We start from the raw sequence: 14,021 nt of genomic DNA, 5'->3' as shown, positions 1-14,021 counted from the left end.
ACCTTTGACCTCCCACTTCAGTCAAAGAAAAAAGAAAAAACTAAACAAAGAATGCGCATTATGTTCAGAGCCTCTCCCTGACTCCTACCCCAAAAAACTCTGCAAACAATGCATGAAAGAGACCAGGCAGGGGTCGACGATATCTTCTAAAGATATCCGAGCCATAATTAGGGAGGAGATACAAGCCATCAACCGCGCCAGCACTCCCTCAGAGTCCAGTCATAAGAAACAGGTCGTTGTTAGTTCAGAGTCAGAGGAAGAACAGGAGTTAAATTCAGGCTCCGCATTCACGTCCTCATCGTCATCCTCGGAGATGGAAGGACGCACATGTTTTCCACTGGACAGCGTAGATAACCTAGTAAAAGCGGTTAGAAATACTATGGGGTGTGAAGAGGAAAGGGGAGCCCAAACCGCGCAGGACATTGTTTGCGGGATTGGCAGAAAAAAAGAGATCATTTCCGGTGATACCGGCAATTAAGGACCTCGTCAAAAGAGAGTGGGAAAAACACTACCAGAGGGGTTTTCTCCCATCAGCCTCAAAACGGAAGTATCCGTTCACTGATGAAGACCTATTGAAATGGACTAAAATACCAAAGGTGGATGCCGTCATAGCCTCCACTTCCAAACAGACCTCGATCCCGGTCGAGGACGCAGGATTGTTAGCAGACCCATTAGACCGAAAGGCAGAATCTTCGCTCAAAAGGTCCTGGGAGTCCACCACCGGGGTATTCAAACCCGCAATAGCCAGCACATGTACTGCTAGATCAATGCTGGTATGGCTAGATCAATTAGATCAGCAGATCGAGCAAAGAGTGTCAAGGGAGAAACTGCGTGCAGCCATCCCGTTGATAAGAGGTGCAGCTGCCTTTATGGCAGATGCTTCAGCGGACACCCTAAGACTGGCAGTGAGGTCTGCAGCCCTGGTGAATAACGCCAGACGCGCGCTGTGGATAAAAAGCTGGAAAGGGGACGCACAATCAAAATCCAAAATTAGTGCAACCCCATGCGAGGGTGAGTTCCTCTTCGGGAAAGCCTTAGACGAAATTCTCGCCAAGGCAAAAGAGAGGAAAAAGGCCTTCAGTGATTCTCCCATTCCATTTTATAGGAAAACCTTTAAGAGACGGCCATTCGGGAGAAGAAGACAGTCGGACAGAACGAATAGATGGGCCACGAAAGACGAAAAGCAGAAGGGTACCATCTTCAGAGGGCCAACATATAGGAGAGATAAAAATTAAGAGTTTAGACCCACCAGTTGGGGGTAGATTAAAATTTTTTGTTACCAAATGGGAACAAATTACGTTAAGCCCATGGATTTTGAACATGATCAAGGAAGGAATAAAGATTGAATTCCTTCAGATCCCTTATGAGTTCTTTGTTATAACTCGCCTTAATTCCTCAGTTCAGCAAAAGGCTCTCGAAGACGAGATTCGAGTCCTACTAGCTAAAAAAGTTTTAGTTGACGTCCCTGAGGAACAAGAGGGTAGAGGCTTTTACTCTCCCCTGTTTTTGGTTTCTAAACCAGACGGTACGTTTAGAACCATTATTAATTTAAAGAAGCTTAATTCATTTATAAAAAATTATAACTTCAAAATGGAATCAATTAGATCCACTATAAAGCTTCTTTTCCCAAATTGCGTAATGGCAGGGATTGATTTAAAAGATGCTTATTATCATCTCCCTATTCACAATAGATTCCAGAAATACCTAAGAGTCGCAGTGGAAGTCGAGGGCAGGATTCGTCATTTCCAATACGCGGCCATGCCCTTCGGGATTTCCACGGCACCAAGAATATTTACCAAGGTGATGGCAGAAGTGATGGCCTACCTTCGCCAAAAGGACACACTGATCGTGCCGTATTTAGACGACTTCCTAATAGTTGGGAATTCAGTCAAACAATGTACCGAACGCGTGACTGACGCAATCTCCTCTTTTCAGAGCCTTGGCTGGATCATCAATATCCAAAAGTCCAGACTCGATCCACAATCTCTCCAGACATTTCTAGGATTTCAACTAGATTCCTTGACCCAGAGATGTCTACTACCTCAGGTAAAAATCACCCTCACGAAACAAAAAATACGAGCAGCTATAGATAGACCACGTGTGTCCTTGAGAGGAGCAATGTCACTATTAGGATCACTAAATTCTTGCACCCCGGCAGTCCGGTGGGCCCAGTACCATGTCCGTACACTACAACACCAGATCCTCCAAGAGGATAAGCGACATAGTGGTCATTTACAGAGCAAGATAACCCTGTCACAAGAAGTCTTGACTTCTCTAGAGTGGTGGTTAGATGATGACCATTTATGTTCAGGAGTTCCATGGGTTATAGTTCCATCCTGTATCGTAACCACCGATGCCAGTCCCCAGGGCTGGGGAGCCCACATGGAGAATGGGTTTCATCAGGGAAGGTGGAATAGAGAGGAATGCGAGTACTCATCCAATTTAAAAGAACTGACTGCAGTGTTCTATGCTCTATACAACTTCCTTCCGCAGCTCCAACAGAAGCATGTCAGGATCCTATCTGACAACACCACCACAGTGGCCTATATAAACAGACAAGGAGGGACTCGATCAGAGACTCTGATGTCTTCAGCGGCAAGAATTTTAAACTTGGCAGAAAACTATTTTTTGTCCCTCTCGGCCCTTCATATCAGAGGCGAGAGCAATCAAAAGGCAGACTTCCTAAGCCGACACACTCTACGGCAAGGAGAGTGGTGCCTCAATCAGAAGGTCTTCAGGGACATAGTAGCCCTATGGGGACAACCCGAGGTGGACCTTTTCGCCACAAAGGAGAACAGGCAGATAAAAACATTTGCCTCCCTATCTCCATCAGATCACCCAGACATACTAGACGCCCTTCTAGCTCCATGGAATTTCAACCTGGCGTATGCGTTCCCTCCATTGATCCTCCTACCTCAAGTAATTCGGAAGATCAGAGATGACAAAGCAAGGATAATCTTAATAGCACCGTTCTGGCCAAAAAGACCGTGGTTTTCGTGGCTGCAAATTATGTCAATAACAGATCCTTGGGTCCTTCCTTCGACTCCCAACCTACTCTCCCAAGGCCCCTTTTTCCACCCTCAAGTGCTCAGCTTGCACTTGACGGCGTGGAATTTGAGAGGCAGTTATTGAGGACAAGATGATTCTCTGACTCTTTAATTACTACACTACTACAAAGTAGAAAACAGTCCACAACCCAAATTTACACTAGAATATGGAAAAAATTTCTTCAATTCCATACAGTACCTCATACAGCAGAAGTTCCGATAATCCCAATCTTGGAATTTCTGCAGAAAGGGAAAGGCTTAGCAGTAAATACGCTTAGAGTACAAATATCGGCATTAGGAGCACTATATGGCCATAATATAGCAGGCAACAAGTGGATAACTCGATTCATTACAGCATGTGAACGAATAGCTCCAATCCACATACCCTCCGTCCCTACATGGGATCTAAATCTGGTCTTAGACGCCCTAACGGTAGACCCCTTTGAGCCGATCGACACAATACCCTTCAAATACTTAGCACTTAAAATGGCCCTCTTGGTAGCACTGACCTCAGCTAGAAGAGTGGGTGATATCCAGACCTTGTCAATAGATCCACCTTTTTTTCAAGAATACCAAGACAGATTGGTATTAAAACCAGACCCTGCCTACCTGCCAAAAGTGGCAACAAAATACCATAAATCTCAGGAGATACTCCTCCCAACCTTCTATAAAAATCCCTCTACTCCGGAAGAGCAGAAGTTCCATACTCTGGACGTCAAAAGAACTGTCCTAAAATATATTGAGAGGTCCAACAGTTGGAGGCAGAGTAGGGCCCTATTTGTTTCATTTCAGGGCTGTAAGAAGGGGTATGGAGTCAAGAAGAGCACCATTTCCCGGTGGATCAGAGAGGCCATTCGTTTAGCCTACTCCGCAAAAAACGAAGATCCTCCAGGGAACATCAGGGCGCATTCCACCAGGGCAATGGCAACTTCTTGGGCGGAAAAGGGAGATGTTCCGATTGAAACTATATGTAAGGCGGCAGTTTGGTCATCCCCTTCTACCTTCTATAACCACTATAGACTTGATCTTTCATCAACCTCTGACTTAAGCTTTGGCAGGACTGTCCTTGGCACGGTGGTCCCACCCAGGTGATGGTCTCTGGAATCTCTCCAGTGGGTGCTGTCGTGGCGAAGAGTAAAAAGCCGGATTACTTACCGGTAATGCTCTTTTAATGAGTCCACGACAGCACCCGCTCACTTCCCTCCCTAAAGATATCAATAGTTAAAGTATATCAACCAAATAATGGATAAGAAAGATGTTAAAATAAGAGAACATTGCCTAATCCTTGGCGGTCCTTCTGGTGCTCTGAAACGTAAAACTGAGGAGGAAAGGCGGACCGCCCCTTTTATCTTTCCTGTAGGGTTTCCTGTTCCAAATGGGCGGATCCGATACCTCCAGTGGGTGCTGTCGTGGACTCATTAAAAGAGCATTACCGGTAAGTAATCCGGCTTTTCTCAATCATAATACTTTCCCAGTCTCCATAGAAAAATTGAAACATAATTTGCAAAAATAAACACAAAATCTGTGTTCCAATATGTTTATATAGGCAGAAACTTAAGAAAATTGAGAAATGCACAGAAAATGCTGCTTGATTCTAGAACAGGCGCTGCTAGCTCTAAGCAGTATTTACAGTATACGGTTTGCTGTGCTTGAACAAAGGCTTGTTTTTTTGAATTTGGCTATTGTAATCCTCCACAGGATAGAAGTCAAAAGAAATATACTTGCTTTCTGCTAACCTTTTACATTCTGTGATGTCTTCCAGAAAACCGTTCCATGTGACCTATGTAAAGAGATGTTAACCATTGTAGAAAACTTCTTAAAAGACAATCGCACAGAGGTACGTGTAAAGTAGTGAGCCTCAAGAATGCTATTGATCAGGTACAAATGTGATGCTACATTAATCAGATGGCACACAAAAGAAAATATTGATGATTTTTTTTTTTTTTTTTTTTTTTTTTTTTTATCCTCTCCTGGCTTTTGTGCTGCACCTCAACGGTTTTGGCCATGATTCACCATAAAACCGCAACATATTCTTATGGGAGCTGGACACTGACTTGAGGTGCTTACGTGACCGAAAATACCCAAAAGGGGACACCATTTTAAAAACTGCACCCCTCAAAATTACACTAAAGAAGTTTTTTTTTTTTTTTTTTTTTTTTTTTTTTTAACCCTGTACGTGCGTCACAGGAATTAAAGCAATGTGGTTGGGAAAAAACTAAAATGGAACTCAACTGTTCGGCTCTGCAGCTGCATGTGTCGTGTGGCTGTGTGACATTCAAAACACATGCATGGAGAGCCCAACAAACGCTTGTACTTGACACTATTGTTGTCAACATATTGTGTACTGGAAAACGGGGTAAAAAATTCCAAGTGTGGTGAAATTGCAAAAGTGCAATTCCACTTTTTTTTTTAAACCATGTTCACTAAATGCTGATATGATTCTCCAGGTCATTACAAGTTCCTAGACACCAAATAAGTCTAGGTTCCTTTTTATCTAGATGGCTAAAAAATATATATAGCGCCTTTTTTTTTTTTTTTTTTTTTTTTTTTTTTTTCCACTGCAAGCTGATGTTTTTGTTGACACCATTTTAATGCAGATATGATCTTTTGATAGCCCTTTATTGCAATGTAGCAGCGACCATAAAAACTTAATTCTGGCATCTTTTTTTCTCATTACACAGTTTAGCGATCAGGCTAATTTTTTTTTTTTTATATTGATACATATTTGGTATCACCACATTTATATGTGATTTCTTTTTTTTAATGGGCCGAACGGGGGGCGATTTGATCTTTTTATTTAATATTTTTAAAAACATTTACTCTTTGAATTCTTCAATAGTCTCCAGGGGAGACTAGAAGATGCAGTACTTCGATCGGCTCTGCTACACACCGCTGATCAGATCGCCTGTATGTAGCAGAAATGCTCACTTGCTACCACCTGGTGGCGCTCATAGCAATCTGGCTATGACAACCATAGAAGTCTGCTGGAGACCTCTTGTCATGTCAACTCATCTGTGACCCGCGATCATGTGACGGGGTCACTGATGGGCATGATTTCCATCTCTCTTCCTGGAAGCGTGAGTTGAATGCCGCTGACAATCTCTTAACGGGTTAACAGCCGCGGGTGGATCGCAATTCTACGTGTGCTGTTAGAGGCACATGTCAACTGTTCAAAACAGCTGACATGTGCTAGGAAAGATGTGGGCTCATTGCCGGAGTACACATCAACGTGAGGGAGTCCGACATGGGCGTATTACGCCGACGTGGGCCACAGTGATCTTGGGGTTCTTTTTTTACCTCTCACCAAGGCTCTTCTCCCACGATTGCTTAGTTTGGCATGATGGCCAGGTGTAGGAGGACTTCTGGTGGTCCCAAACTTCTTATATTTAAGGATTATGGAGACCACTGTGTTCTCAGGAACCTTGAGTAGTGCATAAAGTCTTTTGTAACCTTGGCCAGATCTGTACCTTGCCACAATTCTGTCTGAGCTCCTTGGCCAGTTCCTTTGACCTCATGATTCTCATTTGCTCTGACATGCGCTGTGAGTTCTTATATAGACAGTTGTGTGCCTTTACAAATCAAGTCCTATCAGTTTAACCAAACACAGCTGGACTCCAATGAAGGAGGAGAACCATCTCAAGGAGGATCACAAGGAAATGGACATTGTGACTTAAATATGAGTGTCTTAGCAAAGGGTCTGAATACTTATGACCATATGATATTTCAGTTTTTTTATTTTTTAATTTGCAAGCATTTCTACACTTTTTTTTTTCTGTTGTCAAAATGTAAATGGGTCTGACTACTTTCCACACCCACTGTAAGTGCTCAGCATAGAGCACAGGATAAATGATCCAAAACTTTATGTAAAATGATCCCAATACAAGCTTCGACTCATTCCACAAAACAAGTACACACTCGGGTCATTCGTCTGACAACAAAAAATATAGGAGGCTTCGACGTTAAGCTACTTTCACACTTGCGCTCCTTGGAGCTGCGTCGGGCTGCGCACGGCCTCTGCTAAGCTCCGCCCATGGCAGCGTCTCCTCCTGTCAGCTCCACCTATGGGTGCAAGACGCTGCATGTGACCTGCGTACCCTATCATGGGTACGAAGGCCGTGCGCAGGTATGCTTTTGCCGGCACATGCTTCCTTTTGACGGTGTGCTGAGCGTGCCAAAATGCAACTCTGCATTTGGCGCAAGTCGGCGCCCCGTTAAAAGGACGCATGCGCCGGCAAGCGCATACCTGCGCCCCGGCCTGCGTACCCAATGCTAAAGATGGGGTTCGCAGGTTGCATGCAGCGTCATGTGCCCATAGGCGGAGCTGACAGGAGGAGGCGTGGCCATGGACGAAGCTTGGCGGCTGTGCGCAGCCCGACGCAGCTCCAAGGAACGCAAGTGTGAAAGCGTTACTGGTAGTACAAGGACTCTGGAAAAATGCTATAAAGAGATCCAGAGTTCTGCACTCCCAAACCCAAATGCCCTTCTCCCTTCTGAGCCCCACAGTGTGCCTAAACCACATTTAGCGTCCACATGTCTTGCACTAGTTAAGGAGCTGAAACTCCTAAACCCTTCATCCAATTTTAATGTGGATACCCTCAAATGAAAGTCTGAACATCAACTGCATCTGAATTGTATTGTTTAAAATTCATTGTGGTAATGTCTAGAACCAAAACAAGAAAAATGTTGTCTGTCCAAATATCTATGGACTTAACGGGCTGGGTACAACATACTGGACATTCCAATTTTCACTATGCAATATCCACTGTTGCTTGTTTTTTGGAAAGCATCCATGGAGTCAAATTCCCACAACAGATGCATTCCTGGAGGGACTTAATGTCCAAAACGGGGTCACTTGAGGGCTATTCTGCTCTTTTAGCATTTAGGGGCTCTGTATATGGAGTCTGCAAACTATTTCTTTAAAAAAAAATTTTTCTCGTTCGCCTTATTGGGGGACACCGAGACCTTGGGTGTATGCTGCTGCCACTAGGAGGCTGACACTATGCACAAAAAAAAAGATAGCTCCTCCTCCGCAGTGTACACCCCACCGACCGGCAGAGAATTCCTCAGTTTAGCTTAGTGTCAGTAGGAGGTGGACACGGGTCTTTTATTAGACCCATATCTACCTCGTCGTGTGTCGTTCCTTTTCAGGTTCTACGGAGGGATACAGAGTGAAAAGTCACATCTGTACTCCCACATGGAGTCTGCAAGTACGGCGTGTACTGCCACCCCGTATCCTTGCAGTTCTCCGCGGCAGGACCAGCCAGACGGACGCCGACACCAAGACGTGCCAGCGACTCCAGGGGTCCTTGTCGCCAGTCTCCCTCCCACTCGCCTACCAGAGCCTGTCGGTTGGATGAGACGCAAGACTTCTTCAGACAGGTAACGGATCGTGGATGGGTGAGTATTAGGCCCCGGCTTCATATTTATTTACCTGGCTGCCCATTCCCGACGGTCACCTCTTCAATGGTCACAGGGGTAGGCGCTGCGGTCGCTCGCAGTCGCCACAAGGCTATAGGCAGCTCAATGTTGCTGGGCATCCCCCCCTTCCCTCCCCCCCTTTCTGGGTACAGGGAGCACAGGGTTTTTTCCCATTGGGAGCGACTTGCGACTGCGGCGTCCCACTTTTTCGGACCTCCGCGCCGACCCCCTGCTGACAGGCGGCCGCCGCAACTAATTTAGGCCCCGGCTTCAGTTCGGGCCTACCGCTGCGTCGCGGCCACGCCACCCGCCCCTTTCTTCTAAGCGGGCTTCTCTCCCGCTCTTCCCAGGCCCTCCCACCGCCTGTCCTTCACCTGCCCAGCCTGTTATTGTCTAGAGGGCGTTGAATCGTTAACCCTGCGTGGTGCTCCGCCCTCCCTCCTCTCCTAAGGCGCGCTTTTTCTCAGGACGGCGCCATTTTCCCAGCCTGTTAGCCGGGCACCAGCTCCTCACTGGACAGCATCTTCTCCAGCTGTTTTTTTTTTTTTTTTTTTTTTTCCAGGAGGTCTGTCGGCCGGATTTCGCTCTGACCTGCATCCACTGACAGGTCGCAGAGCATCGCTTCTGGGGACACCGGACCGTGAGTAGCTCTGCACTGCAGACTGACCCTTCTCCGCCCTCTGTCCCCCAACCTTCCGGCATTACCTCAGCTTTTCACTATGTCTAAGTCTGATCGTACCCGCTCTACCGCCCCCCCTGCACTTTAGTCAAGTACTTTGCATGTTCTTCGTGCAATCGCAAACTTCTCTCAGGCCAGTCCACTCCCCTCTGCCTGGACTGTAGCAATCCAATTCAGCCTGACGCCGTCCAGGAGCCATCTGCGGCCCCAGGTGAGAGTGAGCCCCCCATGCCTGGCTGGGCCTCCTCGCTATCTCAGTCAGTGGCAGACCTCACCAGGGTGTCTCAGTCCCTGGTGGCCGTCCTTGATAAGTTGCCCCTGGACTCTTCAGCAGGTCCCAAATTGTTCCATCTGAATCAGCCAGCGGTAGTCGCAAAAGACCCAGGCAAGATTCCCATCCGGAATCCTCTCCAGTCCCATCTCACCGCATAGCCCTTCTCACCAGTCTCCCTCTCGGGCCTCCTCTCCCGAGTCAGGGGAAGCGCTTTCGGACAGGTCATCTGAGGGGATTTTAGAGCTGGATTCAGACCAGGATGCAAGCATGAAGGTCACAGTGCAGGACCTCATTGCTGCGATCCATCATACCTTCGATATTGCTGACTCCCCTGCGAAATCCTCAGATCAGGAGGTTTCGTTCAGACGGGCAGAAACTCCCTCCAGGGTTTTTCCTTTCCATTCCCAGTTTGGGAAAATTTTTACCAAGGAAAGAGAGGATCCGACCAGACGCTTTCAAAGAGGAAAACGTCTCGGCATACTCTACCCATTTGCTAAGGAGCTCACGGACAACTGGTCGGCCTCTCCCTCGGTCGATCCGCCCATGTCCAGGCTATCCAATAACACGGTTCTCCCGCTTTCAGGCGTGGCGTCCCTAAAGGATTCTAATGACAGGATTATAGAATCCCTGGCGAAGTCTGCCTTTGAAGCGGCTTCGGTGTGTCCAATCTTTGCTTCATCCTGGACAGCAAAGACCATAGCCACGTGGGCAGACGACCTTCGTCAGGGCATCTTAGATAAGGCGCAACCGGAGCATTTGGCCAATATCGCCAATCAGATCTCCCATGCTGGGGACTATCTTCTCTCCGCTTCCTTGGATGCTGCATCCTGTGCAGTTCAGGCGTCAAGCAACGTTATTGCAATTCGACGTACACTTTGGCTAAAGGCATGGCAAGCGGACTTGTCTTCTAAAAAGTCCCTCACTAACCTGCCTTTTCAGGGGGTGCGCCTCTTTGGGGCCCAATTGGACCAGATTATTAAGGACGCCACCGGAGGCACGAGTTCACTCCTCCCTCAGTCCAAGCCTCGCAGACCCCCACTCAGACCCCCACTAAGGCGTCAGTTTCGACCCTTTCGGACTTTCCGCCGTTTCAATACGGCGGGCAACTCCTCCAGCCAACAGAGACCGCAGGCTCGCCAGGAGAGAAGGAAAGTTTCCTTCAGACCCACTCCTTCCTGGCGACCCCACTCCTCCCAGGGCAGACCGTCCAGATCTAGATCTGGACGGTCTACTTCAGCATGACTATCATCGGGCACGCGAGGGGCCTTTCCAATTGGGAGGTCGACTTCTTTCCTTCAGGGACGTTTGGCTGGCCGCCGTGGAGGACGCCTGGGTCAGGGAGGTCGTATCCTCAGGATACAAGATAGAGTTCGTCTCTCTCCCATGGGATCGTTTCTTCGAATCCCGGCCTCCAAAGGATCCAGCCTTGATCCCGGGGTTCTCTACAGCTATCGCCGCTCTCCTCAGTTCCGGGGTGATTGTGCCCGTTCCCGAATCGGAGCGCTTCACGGGGTTCTACTCGAACCTGTTTGTAGTGCCGAAAAAAGACGGCGCAGTTCGACCCATCTTGGATCTCAAGCTGCTCAACAAGAGGGTCCGCCTTCGCCACTTCCGCATGGAGTCGCTTCGCTCGGTCATCGCCTCCATGGAGGAGCAGGAATTCATGTGCTCAATAGACATCCAAGATGCCTATTTACATGTTCCAATTTTCTCCGGACATCAGAAGTTCCTGCGCTTTGCGATTCGACAGCACCACTACCAGTTTGTCGCACTGCCCTTCGGTCTTGCCACCGCTCCCAGAGTCTTCACGAAGATCATGGCTGCGTTGATGGCTTTGTTGAGAGTCAGAGGCCTCGTTCTTTTCCCGTACCTAGACGATATTCTGATCAAGGCTCCCTCATTCCAACAGGCTCACCAAAGTTTGTCAATCGTCCTGGACACTCTTTCCAATTTCGGGTGGATCGTCAACAGGAAAAAGTCCTGTCTGGTTCCTACCCAACGCCTGGTCTTTCTAGGTCTTCTGTTCGACACTCGTCGGTCAAGGGTCTTTCTCCCACAAGAAAAGATTCTCTCTGCAGCAGGAAGTACGATCGCTGCAGACCTCGCGATTCCCATCCCTCCGTACAGCCATGAGGGTCCTGGGAAAGATGGTCGCGGCGATAGAGGCAGTTCCCTTTGCCCAATTTCACGCCAGGCCTCTCCAGCAGGCCATTCTGTCGAAGTGGAACAGGTCGCCTCGGCCCCTGGATCGCCCTGTCCATCTTTCTTACCGGATCAAGCGGTCTCTCAACTGGTGGTTGTCGTCACCTCTCATTCTATCGGGTCGATCCTTCCTTCCCATTCACTGGCAGATAGTAACCACAGATGCCAGTCTCCTCGGTTGGGGTGCTGTGTTCCGCAACCACACTGTTCAGGGTCGATGGTCGGATCGGGAATCAGCGCTACCGATCAACGTTCTGGAGATTCGAGCGATCCATCTTGCTCTGGTCCACTGGGAAAGGCTCCTCAAGGGACTGCCGGTACGGATTCAGACAGACAACGCCACAGTGGTGGCATATGTCAACCGCCAAGGGGGAACACTGAGTGTTTCAGCCCTGGCGGAGGTGTCCAAGATTCTTCGTTGGGCGGAAAATTCCGTCCCGACAATTTCCGCGGTTCACATTCCCGGCGTAGACAACTGGGCCGCCGATTTTCTCAGCCGCGAGGGTCTCGCGGCGGGAGAATGGTCCCTACATCCGGAAGTGTTTCATCTGCTCTGCCTTCGGTGGGGAACCCCGGATGTAGACCTCATGGCGTCTCGCCTCAACAGGAAAGTCCCACAATTCGTGTCCAGGTCTCGGGACCCTCTGGCAGTGGGCGCCGACGCCCTGGCCGTTCCTTGGTCCCAGTTCGAACTTCCCTACCTGTTCCCTCCTCTGCCTCTTCTTCCCAAGCTGTTGAAGATCAAGGCAGAAGGACTTCCGGTCATTCTCATCGCCCCAAATTGGCCCAGAAGGTCTTGATTCGCGGACTTTGTCAACCTTCTCGCGGACGCCCCCTGGAAGCTTCCAGACAGAACAGATCTGCTGTCTCGGGGTCCGATTTGCCACCCCAATTCTCGGCCGCTCAATTTAACGGCGTGGCTGTTGAGACCGAGGTTCTGAAACGAGCAGGATTTTCCGACCACGTAATTCAGACCATGATCCGAGCCAGAAAGCCATCATCTTCCAAGATTTACTACCGTACTTGGAAGGCCTATTTCACTTGGTGTGAGACCAATGACGTCGCGCCCATGTCCTTTTCGCTCCCTTCAGTCCTAGCGTTTCTTCAGGCAGGATTGGATGCGGGGCTTGCCCTCAGTTCCCTGAAGGGTCAAGTTTCGGCGCTGTCCATTCTGTTTCAGAAAACGTTGGCTTCCCATCCTCAGGTTAAGACCTTTCTTCAGGGCGTGGCTCACACGGTCCCGCCGTACCGGGCGCCCGTGGATCCATGGGATCTTAATCTGGTTCTTGAGGTTCTGCAAGGTCCGCCCTTTGAACCCCTCAGGGATATTTCCCTTTCTCTCCTTTCTTGGAAGGTAGCCTTTCTGGTGGCCATCACCTCCGTCCGGCGCGTGTCGGAATTGGCAGCTTTTTCGTGCCGCTCTCCCTTTCTGGTTCTGCGGCCTCCGCCCTCGTTCCTTCCGAAGGTGGTGTCCTCGTTTCACCTTAACGAGGATATCGTGCTCCCGTCCTTTTGTCCGAATCCAACTCATCCCCGAGAGCGGTCCTTGAACAAGCTGGACCTGGTTAGGGCGGTAAGTCTATCTGTCTAGGACGACTTCCTTGCGAAAGACAGAGTCTCTTTTCATTATCCCTGATGGAGCGCGGAAAGGTCACCCGGCGTCAAAAGCCACCATTGCTCGCTGGATCAGATCGGCTATCCTGGAAGCCTACCGTGTTAAGCGTCGCGGAGCCCCTCCGGGTATCAGGGCCCACTCTACTCGAGCAGTGGGTGCCTCCTGGGTGGTGCGCCACAGAGCTTCCGCACTGCAGCTTTGCAAAGCTGCAACATGGTCATCGGTTCACACGTTTTGTGAAATTCTACAGAGTCCACACCTACGCTTCGGCGGACGCCAGCCTAGGTAGACGGATTCTGCAGGCCGCGGTGATGAGTCCGCTGGCCTGATGGAAGTTTGTTTCCCACCCCAGGGACTGCTTTGGGACGTCCCAAGGTCTCTGTGTCCCCCAATAAGGCGAACGAGAAAACAGGATTTTTGGGTTGCTTACCGTAAAATCTGTTTCTCTTAGCCTTCATTGGGGGACACAGCACCCTCCCATGTTTTACAGCTCCTGTTCTTACTTTGGTTGAATGGTTACAGTTGAGTTGTTTGTTGTCAACCTATTCTGTTACTTCTCCTACTGCTTTCTCACTAACTGAGGAATTCTCTGCCGGTCGGTGGGGTGTACACTGCGGAGGAGCTATCTTTTTTTTTTTTTTTTTTTTTTTTTTTTTTGTGCATAGTGTCAGCCTCCTAGTGGCAGCAGCATACACCCAAGGTCTCTGTGTCCCCCAATGAAGGCTCCGAGAAACAGATTTTACGGTAAGCAACCCAAAAATCCTGTTTTCTCAGTTAAATAGCGCT

The 14,021-nt window shown here is 48.8% G+C and overlaps 1 protein-coding gene across 1 annotated transcript in view; it reads left to right on the top strand.

Annotated features, from left to right (window-relative positions):
- Positions 1-4,728: 4,728 nt before the first annotated feature.
- The window catches only part of PSAP (prosaposin), a 35,046-nt gene continuing 25,753 nt past the window's right edge, over positions 4,729-14,021 (top strand). The window contains exon 1 of the mRNA XM_073574907.1: positions 4,729-4,884. Coding sequence (XP_073431008.1) covers positions 4,840-4,884 — 45 coding nt within the window. The 5' untranslated portion in view covers positions 4,729-4,839. The remainder of the gene's footprint in view (positions 4,885-14,021) is intronic.

The sequence above is a fragment of the Dendrobates tinctorius genome, unplaced genomic scaffold (genome assembly GCF_039654945.1).
Source record: "Dendrobates tinctorius isolate UK_male_01 unplaced genomic scaffold, ASM3965494v1 ptg000040l, whole genome shotgun sequence".
Classification (NCBI taxonomy): Eukaryota; Metazoa; Chordata; class Amphibia; order Anura; family Dendrobatidae; genus Dendrobates; species Dendrobates tinctorius.
Note: the sequence above shows the minus strand (reverse complement) of the source record. Positions and strands in the feature narration are given on the sequence as shown.